This window comes from Pinus tabuliformis, chromosome 4_2 (assembly GCF_031772625.1).
Source record: "Pinus tabuliformis cultivar Carrire ecotype Pingquan chromosome 4_2, CPIR1, whole genome shotgun sequence".
Lineage (NCBI taxonomy): Eukaryota > Viridiplantae > Streptophyta > Pinopsida > Pinales > Pinaceae > Pinus > Pinus tabuliformis.
The window spans coordinates 486,175,909-486,198,744 of record NC_142304.1 but is presented as its reverse complement, the minus strand read 5'-3'; the positions used below and the strand labels follow the sequence as shown (position 1 = coordinate 486,198,744).

The 22,836-nt window shown below is 40.1% G+C and overlaps 1 protein-coding gene across 4 annotated transcripts in view; it reads left to right on the top strand.

Annotated features, from left to right (window-relative positions):
• Window positions 1-22,836, top strand: part of LOC149170077 (NADH dehydrogenase ubiquinone complex I, assembly factor-like protein (DUF185)) — a 389,979-nt gene that overhangs the window by 4,007 nt on the left and 363,136 nt on the right. For all 4 annotated transcript variants that reach the window (XR_016259467.1, XM_089427241.1, XM_089427240.1 and 1 more), the window contains exons 4-5: window positions 11,418-11,500; window positions 11,829-11,894. Coding sequence is in view for 3 of the 4 variants with exons in the window: in XM_089427241.1 (XP_089283367.1) it covers window positions 11,418-11,500; window positions 11,829-11,894 (149 nt within the window). In the remaining variant the exon portion in view is untranslated. The remainder of the gene's footprint in view (window positions 1-11,417; window positions 11,501-11,828; window positions 11,895-22,836) is intronic.

Sequence of the window (22,836 nt, the reverse complement as noted above, 5' to 3'; positions counted from 1 at the left end):
TGACACCCATAGGTGAAGCGTTGAGAGCCATGGAACTCCAAGCAACAATAGAGCATCACACACACCCTTGGGCACCTCTAGTACCCAAAGCATTCAGGCACTTTCCTCTCATTTGATGACTTTGGGATGATGCACCTGGACCCAACGTGCCCCAATTCAGCGTTAGGTTTTTGAGAGGGATGGCAATTGATCCAGGGCCCAGATGAGGATGGTCTCACCCCTTGAGACATGGGAGGGCTAGCACCACCTTGGAATCCCTCAACGTTGGAACAAAGACTAACACTATGGCCATTTGGAGACCCATGAGAACCATCCTGTGGTGCCCAAATTGGATTCTGGGACCACAGTGAGCCATTGATAGAGATTTGAGGGCCAACCCTCAAAGGATGAATTTTAGATGCTTCTATATCAAGTTTGGCACCTAGAAGCACAAACAAATGCCTATTGGAGCTCAATGCATGGATGATGTTAGCATTTTAGTCCTAATGGGTCACACATGTGGGCTTTCTCTTGAGTTTTTGTTTAAGCTAGTTGGGTTGGCTTGTAACCCAATGTTCTATCGCAATTTAACTTGTTGTTTTCTGTAAGAAAGATGGGATTAAGAGGGAGCTGATTGTTCCCCATAATCCAGAACAGAATGGTGTAGCAGAACGTAAGAACAGGTCCACTGAAGAGTCTGTCAAGGCCGTGATGTATGATCAAGATTTGCCTATGTTCTTATGGGGTGAAGCATCATTGACAACTATATATATTCAAAATCGAAGTCCTCTTCGTATTCTGGAAGACATGACTCCTGAAGAAGCGTTCTATAGACAAAAGCCAGAGGTTGGACATATGAGAATCTTTGGTTGCCTTGTCTACATTCATGTTCCTAAGGATAAAAGGAACAAGCTTGAACCTTCAAGAAAGAAAGACATATTTGTTGGTTACAATGAATCATCAACGGCCTATGGAGTCTACATTCCAGAGCAACGATGGATTGAGGTCAGCCGGGATGCCACTTTCGTTGAGAAAGTTGCATATTGGATTCCTATGATGAAGTAAAGCTGGAGGCTTCGAAGGAAGAGCACTCGAGTTCTACAGAAAGTCCTGAAGAGCCAGAAGGGCCTTGTAAACCAGTGGAACTGGTTGTTGTCCCAAAGATTAGAAAGAGACCAACATGGCTTAGATCTACATTGGAAGAAGCAGAAGGACATGCAGTTCCTGATGGCACATCTAGAGAAGTTAAGAAACCTAAAAGGCTTTCTAGATATACAACTCTCATGACTAACTTGATTGATGCAGAGCCTTCCACTTATGAAAAAATAGCTAGCTAGCAAGTGTGGAAGGAGGCCATGAATGAAGGATATCAATAAGAATGATGTCTCGGAGATTGTGCCATGTCCGGAAGGGAAATCAGTGGTGACTTCCAAGTGGATATACGAGATCAACCATGCTGCAGATGGAAGTATTGGAAAATACAAGGCATGATTCGTGGCTAGAGGGTTCTCTGAGAAGAAGGGATAAGATGATGATGAGACCTTTGCTCTAGTTGCTAGGTACACTTCCATTAGATCCATTATTTCTCTTGTTTCTTCGTTGGGATGGAATTTACATCAGATGGATGTGAAGACTGCTTTCCTCAATGGTGTGATTGAGGAAGAGGTTTACATAGAGTAGCCTCAAGGCTTTGAGGCGCATGGAAAAGAATCTCATGTTTGCAAGTTAAAGAAGGCCTTGTATGGACTCAAGCAAGCTCTAAGAGCTTGGTATGCTCGGCGTATTGATAGTTATTTGAAAAGATTGGGATTTAACAAGAGCGATGTTTTGAAGAAAAGTGTAACTAGGTTCGATATTTGTCAATGTAATTTTGATCTTTGTACTTGTCAAGAAAAAGAAATATTATTTTTGTAAATTATATGAATGAGTTTCTTGCTAATTCCATAGGTCTAGGAAAGTCAAAGAGTCAAAATCATGTTAAAAAGCTCTTCTTGAGCATTTATGTAATGTACATGGGTCATCCTAGTGTCAAGTAACCCTCCAAGACAAGCACCATCCTCCAAAGAAGAAGTTTGCCTGCAAAAACAATGTGAAAGTTAGCCAAGTCGGCTCAGAGAATAAGTCACAACGATTCACCATGATATGTCGGCTTAAATAGGTGGGTCAAATCACTATAAATAGGCGAGTGAACTCATAGTCAAAGCAAGAAAAATTCGGATACGTCTCTGAAGCTTCTATGGCATAGTAGATAAAGAAATCTCGCATGAAGACAAGGTTACAATGCTTCGATGGAAGAAGGATTCTACGATCTTCGATGGGTATAACAGTATCACGCAAACACGATCTTGACACTTTGTCTCAGTGAAGGAGGAACGCACTCTGTCTCGACAGCCTTATGCTATCTCCACGCAAACACTGTCTCAACATTCCTGTCTCGATGCTCTGTCTCCTTCTTGATGATAACAATCTCAGGATCAAAGTCACTGGAATATACTCTCGGCACACTTGTGATGAAGGATCACGTGACATCTCAGTCACCATCTCAGGGTAGCTTTGTAACACACTCTTGCAAATTCGGAATGCAGTCACAATTGAACGCAGTTATAATAAATCTTTGCCTCGGTACACAGTCACGACATAACAATGATGGTCTCGAAGATAGATAGACACAACATAATTATGAAGTCTAAGATCTCAGTGATATATTCATAGTCTCGACATACTTGTAGATACAGTGACAATCTCTACATAGTGACAATTATGATTATCATGATTTTGAAGAAGATAAGGAGAAGATCTTGGTAATGGAGCAGCAACAATGATCTAGTTGACATTAGGAAGGTCTCATTGAAGGAACAACAATATAACAGCAGTGATGATCTCGACAATGACAAAGTAGAGGATTGGTGTCTTGGTCTTGGAGTGGCTTAGTAAGTCAAGAGTCGTGGTCTTAGTGTTCGTCAATAGGAATCTTTATAAGAAGAATTTTGTGTGGGTTTTCCTCTCTAAGAGGGAGTGGCTTTGGCCCTAGCAGAATGCCATATCTTGTGCTCTTGTCTCTTTACTTTGATAGCTATTTGTTGAAGTAAGAAATACTCACACTAATGATAATAAGCAAAAGATTGTGCTAATAATATAAAGACAAAATGCCTCACAAATGGTTGCAGTATGAGGAAGGGCAGAAAAGAGACATTCAAGGATCAAGTTTCTAGCAGGGCATCAAAGCAAGCTGAAAGATATCAAGATCTACATTGCAGGATCAAACCCTAATCGTGATCAAACCCTAGCAATCTACAACAACAGTCTACATCAGCAAGGGTTTTTGTCTATGCAATCAAGGAGACAGTCTACAACAACAAGAACTTGTGTCTCCACAGTCATCATCGGAAGACCACCAAGACTCTCATCAAGATGCCTACAAATCAAGATAGCTCGAAGGATTTCAAAATGAAGATCGCATCAGCTTGAAGAAAGTTGAAACCCTAGCAACAATCTTGATCTACACTACGAAAGAAGATCATCTGATGAAGCAGCAAATCATCCTCATGAAAAGGAGCAACCTTTCTATTGAGGAAAGGCTTTCTCATTTGAAAGAAGATCATCCAAGAAGAAGCCCTCATACATCTTCTTCATCAACATGATCAAGGTGAAAATTTGTCTTCACAAATCAAGTAAGTATCTTTCATTTTATAATCAAGTTAGGTTAAATGACTTCATGTCTGCAAGGAGATCTATGAATCGGTTGGGTCATCAAAAGTCCTTGCATAAGGAGGAATGTCATAATCCTCATAGAAAAGAGAAGTCATTAATGCCTATGGAAAGGTCTCTGAAAGTCAAGAGACTCATAGGATTTGTATGAAATCACTCAAAGGTCCTCTCATGCCTATGTAGCAGAATAAGAGACATAAAGAGAGATATATGAAATGCTAGAAGATATACTCTCTGAAATAATAGTAAAAGGCCACATCACTTAGACCTACACAAAAATAAAGGTATCAAAGAATGAAGGAATATCTTCATGAGATCTGGGAAAGATGATAAGAAGGTAGTCATCATTGATAAGCAAGGTAACAAATGTCAATGAACAAGAAGGTTACCTCATTCGACAATTTGTGGTCTCTATGCTAGATAGAGAAAGACAAGGTGCAGACAAAAGTATTAAAGGTTAAATAACTCAATCATGTGCAGAAAGGAAAGAAAAGTTTGGTCCTCAAACAAAATAGAATAATATAAGGTTTAATGCTATGAAAAGAATATGGAAAGAAGTTCATATCGCCGAAAAGATGGAGGAAGCTGAAGAAAAGGGCCAAGGAAAGAGGGAGCAATAGATCTCCACTATGATTAGATGGCCTCCCTCACAAAAGGGGTCCTATCATAAGCTCCTAAATCTTTAGATATGGCCATGATATTAAGATGCATCGTGGCATCATGAAAGCATTAGAAGCAAGAGCTCGTGGCATCACCATGGGAATCATGGAAAACAAAATCCATGACAGTCGAACATGAAGGACATAACTCTTGGGAACCTCATTGGACATTGAAGCAAAGGAAGAAGTCATCCAAGACAGGTCTCATCATACATCAAGTCAAAAGGGAAACATCTGCCATATGAGGATATACAAGATCCTCAAAATTCTCTAATAGAATCCTAGTCAGAGGATTCACTAATCAAGAGAGGAAGCAAGTGTTTCATCAGGAACTCCAACTTATGGAATTTATGGATGATGGTATGATGTCATAAGAGATGAAGCAGATCAAGGGATTGAAGACACTTCAATCAAGGAAGCTGCTGGAAGAAGCCTAGATGACCTAAAGATAAAAAGAGGTATGTATGCTTGTATTTAATTTTTATAATGTCATGTCATATGGTTGCAGGTAATATAGATCATCACTTCTATCTTAAGAAGCATTATTGAGGGAAAAGGATCTCCTCCTCTGAAAGGATGCAGAAAGGCATAAGTCACACTAGATGAAATCAACATAATATGTCCTCATATAAAGTATGAGGTGGTTGACTACGATTACTCTGATTAGAAACCCCTAAGAATGGAATGTGTGAGGAAGGAAGAGATCGTGAGCTTTGCAACCATGATGAAGGCAATCAACATCCAAAAGACCAAGAAGAGTTGACTAGGAAATCTCCCTGAAATATGAGAAGACTCTGATGGAAGTTTGGAAAAGATAGAGACCCTTGACAATGTATATCTTTGGGAAATGTGTCAACAAGTATGCAAGATGTTGATACCTACAGAAAGATGTCATGATAAAGAGCCATCTCGAAAGGTACGATTTGATTTAATGCCATGTTTTGATTTCTTGAATAATATCTGGATGAGTTTATGCAGGACTACTGGAACAAGAGTTGTAAGCGCAAGTACAACTAAGCATTCATGTGGTGGATGGAAATTCCTGAAAGAAGCATGAGGAAGAAGTAGCCATATGATGAAGGTTTTGGATATGTATCAAGAAGGCCACTTTCCATGAAGAAAGGAGTGACATGACGAACCAAGAAGGAAAGTGATGGATGGCCAAAGCCCTACACGAAAGAAGCTCGACTGAATTTCATGACATCAAGGAAAGAAGTTGATCAAGCAGCTGAAGGACCCATGAAGAAGAAGTTGATCAAGCAGCTGAAGGACCCACGAAGAAGAAGTTGCTGATGTATTGAAGAGTCCCTAGCTAAGAGGAAGCTCTGACAGGTCCCTGATTAAGAGGGAGCTTGAATTAGATCACCCCTAATTACAAAGGAGTGACAATTATGTTTTTTCTATTTCATGTGTCATGCACTAGACCAGGACTAACAACTATAAGTCTAGGTGAAGTCCATGAATGGAAATGTAGACACATGATAGACACAACATTCTTGTCTTCACTTGGGAAGAAAGAATGGAGGGTTGGGTAATCATCTGGCATCTGATACTCTTTGAGGATGTGTAGGGCATCCAAGATAAGAGTAGGCAAGAGGACCGATATTCTTTGAGGGCTGGGAACCCAAGATAAGAATAGTCCTAGAAGGTCATACTCAGTGAACACTTGGGTGGGTATGTACCTTGAGAGACAATGATGAAGGTGTCTATAAATCATTGGTCTTGCTAGCATTGTAGCTCATGGTCTCGTGGAGAGATGGAGCTGTTAGTCAAGGCCTTGCACTGTGACAATGCTGGTTAATATGATGCTATACAGATGGGATTACCAATCCGATTCTTCTTATGAGAAATTCTTTAGATTGAGAATGACCAAGTACCATTGTAAATACCTCCCTAGTTAAGAGGGAGTGTTGAAGACAAGTGTAACTAGGTTCGGTATTTGTCAATGCAATTTTGATCTTTGTACTTGTCAAGAAAAAGAAATATTATTTTTCGCTCATGGTCTCGTGGAGAGATGGAGCTGTTAGTCAAGGCCTTGCACTGTGACAATGCTGGTTAATATGATGCTATACAGATGGGATTACCAATCCAATTCTTCTTATGAGAAATTCTTTAGATTGAGAATGACCAAGTACCATTGTAAATACCTCCCTAGTTAAGAGGGAGTGTTGAAGAAAAGTGTAACTAGGTTCGGTATTTGTCAATGTAATTTTGATCTTTGTACTTGTCAAGAAAAAGAAATATTATTTTTGTAAATTATATGAATGAGTTTCTTGCTCATTCCATAGGTCTAGGAAAGTCAAAGAGTCAAAATCATGTTAAAGAGCTCTTCTTGAGCATTTATGTAATGTACATGGGTCAACCTAGTGTCAAGTAACCCTCCAAGACAAGCACCATCCTCCAAAGAAGAAGTCTGCCTGCAAAAACGATGTGAAAGTCAACCAAGTCAGCCTATAGATGACAAGTCGGCTCAGAGAATAAGTCACAATGATTCACCATGACATGTCAGCTTAAATAGGTGGGTCAAACCACTATAAATAGGCGAGTGAACTCAGAGTCAAAGCAAGAAAAATTCGGATACATCTCTGAAGCTTCGATGGCACAGTAGATAAAGAAATCTCGCATGAAGACAAGGTTACAATGCTTCGATGGAAGAAGGATTCTACGATCTTTGATGGGTATAATAGTATCATGCAAACACGATCTCGACACTCTGTCTCGGTGAAGGAGGAACGCACTCTGTCTCGGCAGCCTTATGCTATCTCCACGCAAACACTGTCTCGACATTCCTGTCTTGATGCTCTGTCTCCTTCTCAATGATAACAATCTCAGGATCGAAGTCACTGGAATATACTCTCGGCACACCTGTGATGAAGGATCACGTGACATCTCAGTCACCATCTCGGGGTAGCTGTGTAACACACTCTTGCAAATTTGGAATGCAGTCACAATTTAATGTAGTTATAATAAATCTCTGCCTCGGTACACAGTCACAACATAACAATGATGGTCTCGAAGATAGATAGACATAACATAATTATGAAGTCTAAGATCTCAGTCATATATTCACAGTCTCGACATACTTGTAGATACAGTTACAATCTCTGCATAGTGACAATTATGATTATCATGATTCTGAAGAAGATAAGGAGAAGATCTCGGTAATGGAGCAACAACAATGATCTAGTTGACATTATGAAGATCTCATTGAAGGAACAACAGTATAGCAGCAGTGATGATCTCGACAGTGACAAAGCAGAGGATTGGTGTCTTGGTCTTGGAGTGGCTTAGTAAGTCAAGGGTTGTGGTCTTGGTGTTTGTCAATAGGAATCTCTATAAGATCCCCCTGGGGTGTCAATATGATCCTCTAATGGACATTGGCCCCAATTAAGTTGCCTAGCTCATGATGAAACCACTTGCCAATTACATATAATGTCAAATGCACATCCACACCATCAAGTACAAAAATTCATTAGTGCATCAAAGTGAACCAAGCTTGTTTGTTAGGGGCACAATGAGACTTCATAACGGGCTTCCTTTCCAAATTTGGGGCTTCAAGCTCGTAGTAGTGTTACCTCCCTAGATAGGAGTAGCTAAAACAACTCTATTAGGTGTTCCCAGCCCATAAGGGGACTACAGTTCCCAGGTACATCATTCATTTGTTAGGTGTCATGTGAATGATGACGAATGGATGGGAACACGGGGGTCTCAAGGCCAAATGCCATAGGTTCAAGGGTGGCATTATGACAGATGTCCACATATTGGGTGTATAGATGTAGGAGGGAGCAATCGTGGATACATGAGTTACCCCAACCTTTGTTTTTCCACCCTTCTTTATTTTCCTTTTGCCTTTTTTCTTGATTTTTCTTTGTATTACTACTCAAGGCTCCAGAAAATGAGAGCATGTTGTGCATGATGTAAGCAGTTATTATCCCCTGAAGGTGGGACAGTTTGTCACCCACTAGGGGTTGGGACATGCATGGGTTCCGTAATGTAGGGGCACTCATGGGGCCCTAGGAGCCAGGGTGATGATCATAATAAGGGGTGGAGTTCATGTTTGGCTTTTGCCCACGTGCTATATTAATGTCCCAACCATCTTTTGTATTTTATAATATTCTTTTCTTTTGTTTCTTGCTTGTGGCCATGATATGCTTTTAATGTTCTTTTAGCTACATCAACCTCCAAGGCAACATTTCCAGGCCTGACCCAGACATGTGGACAAGGGGAGGGGGTGTGCCAGTGCCTTGTGGACCTAGTGGTCATGTGGACCCAAAGAAGGAAAATGATGAAATAGGGCTTGTAATGTGCAGAGGGGAGTAAAAAATGTGGAACAGGAAAATGGGACCACGCAACCAAAATCGGGGTTTCCCAAGTAGTGCCCTTCTTGAAACCATAGGAGGATTGAGGATTAACTCCCCATTTAAGGTGAGGGAACAAAACTACCGTCAAAACCCTTCCTTCTTCCAAATCACCCAATAATCCATGCCCAAGATGCCCAAGGAAAAATAAGCATAAGCACCCGATTACACAATGAAAAACATACCTTTTGGGTTGGATTTCCCACCTTCGAACATATGCTCTTGATAGATGGGCAAGGGGACATGTGATCTTAGTCGTTGGGTTCGACGAACTTGAACGAATAAATTCGAAATTCGCCGAACTTCAAACGAATTTGAATTTATTCGTTCAAGTTTCCTGAACAAAATGGCGAACTTGAACATCATGGCAAACCCAAATTTTATACTGAACAAATTCACCGAACTTAAAAAAAACATCGAAAAAATCGTTGAAATTCGTTTAGGTTCGTTTTTTAATTTTTCTTTTTAAAAATGTTGTTTGCAAATTGCGGGCCTCGTGGTTTTCGTTTCATTGTTTGTGGGCACAGGTTTCATTGTTTGCAATTGTGCCCGCGGGTTTCATTGTTCACTGTTTACTTTTATTATCACGATTCACCACAACCGGCGACAATCCAGACTTTGTCACTCCACAACATAGTGAGAAGTGACAATGCTATTGCAATTTTGTGGCGACCACAACCTATAGGTGAACCGTGACAGCCACAGGCATAGCTCCAGGGCTCCACTCCATGACAGGCACAGTGTCTAATCATGACAGATCACTGGTTGTCCTTGTTTCGTTTAGAAATAGGCAATCTGAATAGGCGTTGTTTATTTGTTCGCTTTATTTATTTATTTTTTAAAATTATTAATATGATTGTGTTAAAATTTTAAAATTTGTGTTATTTAAAATGTATTTTTTTGCTATATAAATAAATTCGCACGCCTGAAAATTTATTTATGTGTAATTTATATAATTTAAATTTATAATTTTAATATTTTAGAGACTTCTCCTAAAATTAATTTAAAAATATATACATTTTAAAACTTAAAATAATTAAATCGTGAAAAAACTCTAAAATTTAAAATAATTAAATTATAATAGTTGAAAATTGTAAATTGTAAATTAATAATTTTAATTTTATTATAAAATTGTAGTAGTGTTGGAAAAAACTATATGTAACTTATATAATTTTAATTTATAATTTTAATATTTGAGAAATTTCTCATAAAATTAATATATATATATATATTTTAAAACTTAAAATAATTAATTGTGAAAAAACTCTAAAATTATTTTAAATTACAATAATTGAAAATTGAAAATTAATAATTAATAATTTTAATTTTACTATAAATTGTAGTTGTGGTAGGTGATATTGTAATTTAATTGTAATTCAATCATGTTTTTATATATATACATTTTTTTTTTTCAAATTTCTATATGTTGAATTTTATGTCGAACTTTATCGGCAAAATTTTAGGTGCCGAACTTTATTTGAATTTCAAGGTCGCCGAACTCGAACACGAACCTGGTGACTTAGCATGTGACTAGTGCAGGGAACGGAGATCAAGTGGCACAATGTATCGGCTACATTGGTGGCTGTTGGCTGAAGAGAGATCTAGGAGAAAAATTTCTCCTATGGGGTCATCCACTTTTGGTGGGTAACAAAACCCTCAAGCCTTTAGAGAGCCAATGTTTCCAATGAGTAAAATCTAGTGAATGGTGGTAACAACTCTACCGTATTGGAACGAATAGCTAGTAGTGCGGCTTATTGAACTTAGTGCAACCAAGGAATTAAGCAGATTCAAATGAACCCCTTCTTGGATTTCTGATCCTTCTTATGTATTGAAGTCTCAACATTTAATTATGGTGATTCCCCTTCTTGTAATCATTGACTAAATTGCAGTCGACTGGCCTGTGTGATTCTCGTCAACAAGTATGGTTGGGGTCAATGTTAATGTGTCATTGATTCATTGTTGATGAAAACTCACATTGACAGGATTTTACTCTGTTGACAGGTTTGTGGTCAATGTGATCAGCATTAACATATTCACTGTTGGCCAGCTCATATAATCTGAATTGTGGTTGACAAGCCTTCTGTCAAGGCCTTCCTTCATCAATCCATTATGTCAAGCTTCCCCATCAATCCTGCTTTTGTTGGACTTCCTTTGTTGGTCTCCTTGCTTTGGCTTTGCTTGATCCAACCAGGACCAGTCCTTTCACTCTTAGAGTTAGCAATTTTCCAAGGTTGGTTCAGCAATGGTTGTTGATGCATCAATGCTCCCCTAAAAAGAAGTAAATGGCTAATTATTGCTTGCAACAAATAATCTGATTATCATAACTTTGTAATTAAAATCTGAATTGACTGGTTTCTTTATTTCATTTGATCTTCTGGATTTTTTTTTCTTTTTTTGGTTGAGGATTATTGTAACATGCCCAGATAAAGCTGCGTTCACTCTGATTCTTCATAAAAATTAATTTCCTACATGTACTGAGTAAGTATTTCTCCCCACACAAAATGTGAGTAATTCCTTTTAAATTATCATGAAAGTTGAAACACACAAGCAAATCATAAATAAGAATAGCATTTTGGTCGATTGATTATTTTTTTCAAGGATTAAACAAGGACAGTGCAAGGATGCAAGATAATTTAATATATGATGGATTAATTTTGAATAATGATGCAATCTTATGTATTTGTTGACCTTTATATTGTATTTTCTATCTCAGGTAGGAATGCTTATACAGAGCATCTAGATTCTCTTTACAAGCAGAGCGATATAGCGTGGTTTACTCCTGTGGAACTCTTTAAGGTGAATATTTTCTATTCTTATTAGTTACACCACAGCTGCCAATCGTTGCCACTTGATGTATACTTCTATCCATATTCTTTCAACTGTGACTTGATTGAAGTTGAAACAATACTAACCATTAATCTCTTCAACCGTTAACAAGAGTAAGTGTGGTACCTACGTCATATGGTGTTTAAATAATTTTTAGTTCCTTGTTGGTTTGAGATGTTTCTTTCCGTGTAGAACATTGGTTTCTTTATGCTCTGTTTGGTTCTCTTGTTTCCGTTTACATATAATAACTGCCAATAGGCTTAATCTAATAATGTGTTTTGGATCTTACTGGGGTTAGCCTTGGTATGGCCACAGTATTGCAGAAGCTATATTACGCACTACAAATCTATCAGTACCGCTAAAGGTAAGATGGTTAATTTTTGTTTTTTAAAATTCTCCCTCATATGTAAGAATTTTGGGACTTCGTTAAAGATTGGTTGTCATATGTTGATTTTAGAATTCTAGGAGACATTTGTAATCTGATTCTCACTTAGCACTCCACATAACTGCACCTGATCTCACCTGTCACTCCACCTAACTGCACTTCTATGTACATTCTAATGGCAATATAGTGTATAGATGCATGTACAGTAGCATGTATCACCTCTTATATTCTTGCAGTCTTATGATAGTCTTTCTTCACTGCTTTGTGCAGTCATCAGTTGGTATTAGAGCCTGACATTCAAGCCTTACATTTGAATTTGGGTTTATTTTGAGAGCTGTTATCCCCATCCATAATTTTTTTATTCTATCATTGTGGGATCACAGCTTGTTACTTCAAAACAAATCTGGGTTTCTTTTTAGGATATGATACACACCTTAGGTTTGAACCTTCATCGAATTAGCCTTTCCTGAAATAGCATGGGTTTGAGGAGAACACGTTAGATTTTTTACCAGATTTTTTTGCCTGCTACAGCTGTCATTTTAATTTTTCAATAGATATTTGGGCTGGCTACAACCACCATTTTCAGCAGATTTCCTAAACTGTAGCCACTCTGCTTATGGCTGATAGCATCTCACTCGTACATATACCTAAAAGTCCAAACTGCGGGAATTAAATGTTCTTTAGTGTGCTGGTTTGTTTAACCTTGAGGTGCTCAGTTTCTGATAAATTATTGCTGTGTAATATCAACCAGTTCACCATGTAAGTGTGTTACGGTTGTTCTACTTCTATCTTCAAATTTTACTGTGTATTAAAACAAGGAATACAAAAAAAGCAAACTATCAATGGACTTTGGGAAGTCGGAAATGGGATTACAATGGAACAAGGGGACATGTTTACAGAGCATCTCAATTAGTCCCAATCCCACATGATTATTAATGCAATGGCTACGACCACAAAGCAAAAGGTTCACGTGTCTTCTAGGTTTGAAAGTTTAGTTGTAGGAGAAATAATCATGTAATGAAGAATGCCTAGAGGAATTAGCTAGAGAGATGGAAGCTCTATAACCTAGTTATCATCAACAAACATAAGGGTATTGAGGACTGTTACCCACCAAAATGTGGGTAACTCCATAGATGAAAATTTTTCTCCTTCTTTGGACAGCTGACAGCTAGTCAGCCAGCAGCCCTACATTGTTCAGTACATGACATTATGCCATGATCTTCCACCATTTGCGCCAGTCAGACACCTTTCACCATCTGAGATTCCTCTAGAAGGAAGGTGAGTCATCATTTGGCAGGTACTTTAACCATCTCGCAATCATGTGCTTTTATTTAATGTCTGGGACATCCTAACATGGATTAAGGGGTGATTTGGATGATTGAATCTTGACTGTAAACCTGTTGTCTCACCTTACCAAGGAGGTTAGTTTTTGACCCTATTACCCACCAAAAGTGGGTGACCCCATAGGAGAAATTCTTCTCCTACTAGCCGACAACCAACAACCCCTGACAGTCCCTAGTAACTGATGCTGATGTGCCATTCATTTCTCCGCCACCTGCATCAGTCATATGTTTCCTCGCCCATTTAGCAAGAGTGCAGATTAGAAGGTGGGCTTCCGATCAAAAGGTACTTTATTCATTTTGCAATTGGGTGCTTATGCTTGTTTGTATTTTGGTCATTTGACATGGATTATGCGGTAACTTGGAAGGAAGAGGGGTTTTTGACCATCATTTTATTCCCTCACCTTAAATGGGGGGGTTAATTTTTCATCCTAGTCCAGTGGGACTTCCCTTAATGGCCCAAGGGGTATAGGAGGGGCACTACTTGGGAAACCCCGATTGAGATAGCGTAGTCCCATCTCTCCCTACTCCATACTTACCACCTTCCTTCTTACATTACGAACCCCATATTCCATCTCCCTTCTTCAGGTTCAATTTGTGAAAATTCCTTGAAATGTAGTAACTGGAAATATTTCTTCTAACTGTAATTTAATTATGTAGTTTATTTTGTTTACAACAAAATAATGAAATATTCACACTGCAATTTCTTCACCAAATTAAATACTGCGAAAGCAAAAACAAGAACTGAGAAATAGTAGCACATACAAAATTTTGAAACTGTTATTTTGGACAAAATTGCCCGGAAAAATCCAATGTGGGAAAACCGGTTGCAACAGCTGAGGGTTTATTTTATTATGCTGCAGTGAAAATCTGAGTACAATCTTTGGAAGCCCAGTTGGCTATCTAATCAACAAGAATCTGACAAAAATATTCAGAGAGGAAATTCTCTCACTCCACAAGCAAACCTTGGCCTCTATCTCCCTCAGAAAACTGGCTGTCCAACCCCTGGCAGGCCGTTTATGCTTCTAACGATCCACGCGGCTGTGCTGGGAAAACTCGCGCGACCCTAATTGTGACCCGTTAGAAAATTCCGCGCAACCCCTGCAGTTGTTCTGGGCTTAGCTTTGTTGTGGAATACTTTAGTCACATGCTGTTGCCTCTCTGGAACTGGAAATCCTCCTCCGGATAATTGTCTTTGCCCCTTTGACACTTGCTACTCGATCACTTGATCTCTGAGTATCTGCACTAGTGTCTCACTCTTGTGTCTTTCTGGTTCAAACTTCTCTCCCTTGCTTGATCTCTGCAACTGGGTGGCTCGATTTGCCAAGGTACTCGCACACTAAGTGTGTTCTCCATTTACCTATTGACCTTTTCTTATAATCTCTAGTTGGGACTCCAACGACCACGATTAAAACTTAATCGATGGTTGAGTTCATCTCGAAGTCGATCTGTGTGAGTTTCTAGATGATTCACACCTTTCTCAATTAATTCCTATTAATTAACGACTTTTCCTAAGCTAGACTTAGGAAATTTTTAATTATGGTCAATTAATTTTAATTGAGCCATCTCTAGGTGGAATTTCTAGAAACGATTTATGGGTTTTGGAGAACTGCTGTGTTTTAGCCTCTCCACCAAGTCTCGAGACTAGAACACCATCTGATGCTACAAAAACTAACACTCCCTCTTAGCGAGGAAGGCGTTCTCTCCAACTAGTGCTGCACAGCTGCACAACACCCTATCTCTACAACATCCTCCCACACACGCTGCTGATGTTTGATAGCTGCAGCTACCTGCCATTTTCCACCAACTACTGCGCTAACTCTGATTCATCTGCTATTGACTGTAGCTGAACCATGTTGCATTTGTGCTGCTACTGACACTGCACTGTACATCCTGTACTATTGCCAACTCTGCATTTGCACTGCAACTCAACTCCCTCTCAAATGTTGCTGCTGCTACTGCAACTACTGAGAAGCATCTAAAATACTGAATCAACTGTGTCTTTGCACTGCAACTGTTTCCTGGGCATTTGACTGCTACTATCCTCTGCATTGTCTACTGATAAATTTACACTTTTGTTGATTCTGCTACTGAGCCTCCTGCTCTGCTATCAAGGCTGCTCTACGCTCTTCAGCATCTGCCTGCTACTTTTCTGCAACTGTCACTTCGGAATTTGACCATCAGGTGACACTGATCCTCCTACTACTGAATACTATGGGCCCCTGTAGCAAAGGTAATGATCCATGAGGAAACTCCATCTGATGCCAACACCATTCGTTGCTCACCTCACTGGACCCTGCCCAGATCTCTGAAACTTTGAACTCTGATCTACTCATACTGTTGCTGCTATCTCTAGACTACTGCTGCCACTATTACAATAATGAGTTTGATCTCCTTAGATCTTGAAGCGCTAGCTTCCATAGGGATGTCCCCTCTTAAGTTAGACTCCCTTTGAGTCTCAATCTCCCTATGGGAAATCTTTCTGCCCCCTCCTGGTAGCTCGCACTGCCCTCCTGTACTGGAAACTAGATTGCGTAGCTCTGCGTTGGGAATCTTCTAGCTGAAATTGCATCTGCATACTGCAACTAGGCAATTCGCACTGCCTGTGTCACTACAACTAGCTTTACAACTGTCTCATGTGTACTGACTGCAACTAGCTTTGCAACTGTCTCACGTGTACTGATTGCAACTAGTTTTGCTGCCACTGAATCTTGCTACTATGCTATTGTGGGCTTCTGTAGCAAAGATGATGGTCTCGCTGCAACAATCTATAAATGATTTGATTGATCTCCTTGTTGCAATTGTGCTAGACCCTGCACATCTGGCACACTAGAGTCTCATACTCCTCCACCTGGATCTGGTGCCCCACTATCTCCTTTTGAGCTTTGTCTTTGGTTGGGACCCTTCTTCGCTTTGCAACTTGCACTAGACAACTCACATTTCCTCCGACAATTGGAAGTCGATCTATTATCCAAATTTGCATTTTGGCTAACTCACACGACCTCTTCTGGAAATCTCGGAAAGCTGCAAAATTCCACGAAACTCAAAAACTGGGAAATAACTAGGAATCTCTTCCCTTTCCAGCTTGTCTTTCTGCACTGCTGCTCTCACTTCCTTCTGGAATGCGTAGTTCTGCTAGTTGTTACTGCCACTTGCGACTGGAAAATTTGGATTTCGTAAGTTAGAAACCCTTTGAGAGAAAACTCCCTGTGTGTGCACTTTCTCTTCTTGCTGGCACTGAATTTGCTCTAGCAAACTGCTGCAAACCCTCTGTCCCCAGACAAGAATCTGCTTTGCCTACGTTGCAATCGCGACTTTTTCTATACTCGTGTGATTGTTTAGTGTAAAACTCACACGATCCGCGCGTATGTTCAGGGAAATATCGCGAGGTTCCTTACGATTGATCTAAGCTAACCCGTGTGACCCTCCGAAAAATTCGTTTCATTGTTTCTTTTGAGTAGCAAATTTCTCCTTTCTGCCTCTGAGCCTCTTTTCCATTGATTATGCCTTGATACCATGTGAAAATTCCTTGAAATGCAGTAACTGGAAATATTTCTTCTCACTGTAAATTTAATTATGCAGGGTATTTTGTTTACGACAAAATAACAAAATATTCACAGTGTGATTTCTTCACCAAATTAAATACTATGGAAGCAAAACCAAAAATTGAGAAATACTAGCACACAAAAATTTTTGACACCATTATTTTGGACAAAAGTTCCCGAAAAACCCAATGTGAGAAAACCGGTTGCAACAATTGAGGTTTATTTTATTATGCAACAGTGAAAATCTGAGTACAATCTTTGGAATCCTAGTTGGCTATCCAACCATCAAGAATCTGACAAAAATATTCAGAGAGAAAATTCTCACTCCACAAGCAAACCTCGACCTCTTTCTCCCTCTGAAAACTAGCCGTCCAACCCCTCTGCAGGCCGTTTCTGCTTCTGATGATTTGTGCGACTGTGCTGGGAAAACCTGCGCGATATTCGCGGTTGTACTGGGAAAACTAGCGCGGCCATAACTGCGACTCATCAGAAAACCGCGCAACCCTTGTGGTTGTTCTGAGCTAGTCACTGTGGAATACTTCAGCCACTTGCTGTTGCCTTTTCAGAACTAGAAATCTTCCTCCGAATCATTGTCTCTGCCCCTTTGACACTTGCTACTAAGTATTCGCACTAGTGTCTCGCTCGTGCATCCTTTTGGCTCAAACTTCTTTCCCTTGCTTGATCTCTGCAACTAGGTAGCTCGATCTGCCAAGGAACTCGCACACTAAGTGTGTTCTCTATCTACCCATCGACCTCTTCTTATAATCTCCAGTTGGGACTCCAACGACCACAATTAAAACTTAATCAATGGTTGAGATCATCACTGAGTCGATCCGTGTGAGTTTCTTCACACCTTTCTCAATTAATTCCTATTAATTAACCATTTTTCCTAAGTTAGACTTGGGGAAATTTTTAATTATGGTCAATTAATTTTAATTGAGCTATCTCTAGGTGGAATTTTTAGATACGATTTCTAAGTTTTGGAGAACTCCTGTGTTTTAGCCTCTCCACAAAGTCTTGAGACTAGAACACCATCTGATGCTACAAAAACTAACACAATTGACCATTGGTTCTATGGGATTTGGCACCATACATTCTCAAACTTGGGTAGGGCCTTGGAATTTGGCCTTGGGAGGTTGATGCAGCTAAAAAGAAAAGGAAAAAGCATATGATAGCCACAATAAAAAAACAAAGAAGATCAAAATGCAAAAGATGGTCGGGACATACATGTTAACACATGGGCAAAAGCCTAGCATGAGCTCTACCTCACTCATTATGGCCATCACCTGGCTCCTGAGCACATGCTGTTTTTCACATTATGAGAAAGAACCCTTGCATGTACCAACCCCTAGTGGGTATTGAAAATTGGTTATGGTCGTTATTTTTTGTTGTTTTGGGGTAGCATCGGATGTGCTCTAGCCATGAAAATTGGCGGAGAGACTAAAAAGCATGAGATCTCCAAGACGTAGAAATCATTTTGGAAAATTCTATCTCGATGAAAAGTTATTAAAATAATTAATATTTTTAATGAGGGCCTAAGTCTAAACTTAGGAAAATAAAAATATTAATGGGTATTAATAAAGATAAGGATGAGAGGCTTCTAAGAGACGAAGATCATGTCTATTTTAATCTTAGTTGTTGATTCATCAAAAAGAAAAGTATAAGAGAAGGCTTGAGGGTCAGTTGGAGATATACTGAGGGAGACCAGTTAGTTCGATTTTTGGAGCGGGGTTTGCTGAGAAATTGGAACTAGAGGCTTGGATTGCAGCAAGAGGTAGCAAGTACAGAGCAGAGAGGCTGGGACAGTGCCAGAGGATCAGCGCAGAGGTCAGAAAGGTAGAAGTAGAGCAACTCAGGAAGATGCAGAGGTAGCAGGATTGCACAGTCACTGGAGGGCCTGCGTGGGTGACGCAGAGAGGCCCAGTGCTGACGCAGAGAGGCAGAGTGTTGACGCAGAGGGTCTGGGAGCTGCGCAAAGCCTAACTGATTTGACGCTGAGCCTAGTGGAAGTGCAGGAGAATTTATCTCAGTCGGGTGAGTCGGTTTGGCACCCAGTGTACTCAGAAAAGCTATCTAATAATAAAATCCTCCTCTGCCACACCGATTTTACCGCATTGGGTTTTTCTGGGGACTCTTGTGCATGTATTTGTTTCTATATTATGGTGTGATATCTGCAGTAGAATTTATTTTAATATTAACTAAAGGGTTTTCTTAAGTAACTTGTTGGAAAATAAGTAGGTAAAATAAATTAGTTGCTGCAGTGATAGAATTTTCACATGGTATCAGAGCAATTAATTAGAGACAGGAAGGGAAAATCAATTATGGGTCGAGACCACGATGCATAGGCATCTATGTCAGGAGACTCGAGCAGATTTTCAGAAAATTGCACAAGAGATAGTAATTTCAATTTCTCTATGTCGGCTTCCAGATTGGAAGAAGAAGTTGCTTGTGTGACAAGCTCTGCATCATCAAAGGTATGGTATATAGACAGTGGAGCCTCCTGGCATATGGTAGGAATCCGGGAATGTTTCTCAGATTATCAAGAGGAAATGATGAATTTCAGATTACCATGGGGAATAAGGCAAAGTGTACTCCAGTAGGGAAGGGTACCTTAGTTTTTCAAACAGAAACGGGAGAGTGGTTCCGTGCTACCAATGTGCTGCATGTACCAGGACTAGGGATGAACTTACTTTCCGTATCACAACTTCAAGGCAAGGGCTATGATGTTTTCTTCATCAAGGAGAAAGTATACGTCAAACACCGGAGCTGGAAAAGGAAAGTGCAGATCGGAATCAGAAGTAATAGGTTGTACAAATTACAACTAGAATCACCAATGGCACTGATAGGCAGTAACAGAGACAAGGATTTGAACGAACTATGGCACAGAAGAATGGGACATTTGCACCATGGGGCTCTGAGAATTCTCAGGAAAATCGTAACAAGAGTTCCAGACCTTAGTACAGAACGAGATGATGTATGCAGAGGATGTGCTCTGGGCAATTATGCCAAAGCAGCATTTTCTAGAAGTAAAAACAAGGCCAAGAGTGTACTAGGATTGATACACTCAGATATCTACGGACCTATGTCCACTAAAGCTCTTAGTGGTGCCGAATACTTCGTCACCTTCATTGATGACCACTCAAGGAAAACTTGGATTTATTTTCTGAAAACCAAGGACGAGGTTTTCTGTCGATTCAAAGAGTTCAAGGCTCTGGTGGAGAACCTGACAGGGAAGAAAATAAAAGTTTTGCGCTCAGATAATGGTGGAGAGTATGTTGATAAGGACTTCACTGATTTTTGCGCTAAGGAGGGCATCAAAAGAGAGTGGACAACTCCTTACAATCCGGAGCAGAATGGAGTAGCAGAAAGGAAGAACAGGACTATCGTGGAAGCAGCTAGGGCCATGATGTATGATCAGGATATGCCAAAATTCCTATGGGCAGAAGCATGCAACACGATAGTCTATGTCCAGAATAGAACTCCTCATAAGGCATTGGGAAAGATTACTCCAGAGAAAGTCTTCACCGGAAAGACTCCTGAAGTCAGTCATTTCAGGATATTTGGGAGCTTAGCATATTGTCGTATACCCGAGGAGAAAAGGAAGAAGTTAGATCAAACTGCAAAGAAAGGATATCTAGTGGGATATAGCGAGAACGCTAAGGCATATAGAATCTATCTTCCTGGGAGCAGGAAGGTAATAGCTCAACGAGATGTGAAGTTCATGGAAGATAGGACCTTCAGAAAGTGTAGCGAAATGCCTTTCGACGAGCAGTCAAAAGATGAGCTGTTGGTCAAACCACTTCAACGAACGAAAGCCAAGAATTCTTCCTCAGAACAGGAAGAATCATAGGAGGAGGAGCTAACAGAAGCACCTGCTACTAGAGGAAGAACAAGCAGGGAACTTCGACAAATTCTGTGAGATGCTGAAGATTTCATCGGTGCACCAAGAAATAATAAAAGGGAGCGAAAACAGCTAGATAGATATCAAGCATTAGTAGCTCAGGATGGGAAGCCTTCTAGTTTTCATGAGGCTGCTCAACATCAGGTTTGGTTGGATGCAATGGTAGAGGAATACAACTCTATAATGGTGAACGGTGTCTGGGAGGTAGTGCCTAGGATTCAAGATAGATCGGTGGTGGGTTCGAGATGGATCTACAAGATTAAATAGGCTGTAGATGGCAGTGTGGAAAAACACAAAGCCAGGTTTGTGGCTAAGGGGTATGCTCAGAAGGAAGGAATTAACTACGAAGAGACCTTCACCCCAGTAGCCAAGTATACATCTATTGGAACCGTGATATCTCTTGCAGCACAGATGGGATGGGAGATTCATCAGATGGATGTCAAAATGACATTCCTGAATGGGGTAATAGAAGAGGAGGTATACATTGAACAACCAGAAGGCTTTGAGACACATGAGAAGAAGTCTCATGTATGCAGATTGAAGAAAGCCTTGTATGGGTTGAAACATGCACCTAGAGCGTGGTATGGTTGAATTGATGGCTACTTGCAGAAGGTGGGGTTCGTAAAGAGTGACGCAGATCCAAATCTACCATCTGGTTGTAGAGAATGAGCCTCTAATCCTAGTGTTATATGTGGATGATCTCTTCCTCACAGGATCATCCAGGCTCATCGAGGACTGCAAGAAGAATCTAGCCACAAAATACGACATGAAGGATTTGGGATAGATGCATTATTTCCCGAGGTTGGAAGTTTAGCAGCAAAAGGGGGAGATCTTCCTTGGACAAGGGAGATATGCTACAAAAATTCTGAAGAGATTCAGGATGCAGGACTATAGACCCATGGCTACTCCAATGATCACCAACTGGAAGAAAATTGATGCATCTAAAGACAAGGATGTTGATCCCACCTTATACAGGTAGCTCATGGGGTCCCTGATGTATCTGGTCAATACCAGACCAAACATTTGTTACACTGTCAACACTCTCAGTCAGTTCATGGTGGAACCAAAGAGGGCACATTGGGCAGCAACCAAACATGTTCTCAGATATATATAGGGAATAGTCGATTATGGACTCTTGTACACCAGGAGTAAGGATATCAGATTGAGTGGGTTTACTGATGCAGATTGGGCTAGAAGTTCAGTGGATCGAAAAGTACCTCTAGGTACTGTTTCAACATTGGATTGGGAATGACATCCTGGTGCAGTAGGAAACAGAAATCCGTAGCTCTGAGCTCAGCTGAAGCATAATATATGGCTGCAAGCACAACTTCGTGCAAAGCTATATGGCTTAGAAAACTGCTTGTGAACCTATTTAGAAGAAAGATGGAAGCAACCAGGATCATGTGTGATAATCAGAGTTGCATCAAGCTCTCTGAGAATCCAGTATTTCATGATCGGTCAAAGCACATTGATATTCAACGTTACTTTGTTAGAGACTGTGTCCAACGAGGAGCTGTACAATTGAGCTACACTCCTACAAGAGAACAGGTTGCAGACATCCTTACCAAGGCCCTTGGAAGAACAAAGTTTGATTATTTCAGGGAGAAGATGGGGATGATAAAGAATCCGTTTCAGTAGTAGAAATGGGTATGATGTTGCAGTGTTGGGAAGAAGAACTAGCAGTAGCACGGATGCAAAGGGAGTTGCAATGCAGATGCAGTGTTGGGAAGAAGGACCAACAACAACACGGATGCAGAGGGAGTTGCAGTACAGATGTAGTAGTGGCAGTGATAGAGCCATGGGCAACAGTACAGGATACAATAGTGCAAAGGATGTTGGGCGGGGAGGCCTAGCATTAGCATAGGTACCGGTGTCGTATAATTAGAGTGATGCTCAGTGTGGGGTATTACTAGAGCACATTCCTCGCTAAGAGGGAGTGTTGATTTGGGGTAGCATCGGATGTGCCCTAGTCATGAAAATTGGTGGAGGGACTAAAAAGCATGAGATTTCCAAGGCCCAGAAATCGTTTTGGAAAATTCCATCCCGATGAAAAGTTATTAAAATAATTAATATTTTTAATGAGGTCCTAAGTCTAGACTTAGGAAAATAAAAATATTAATGGGTATTAATAAAGA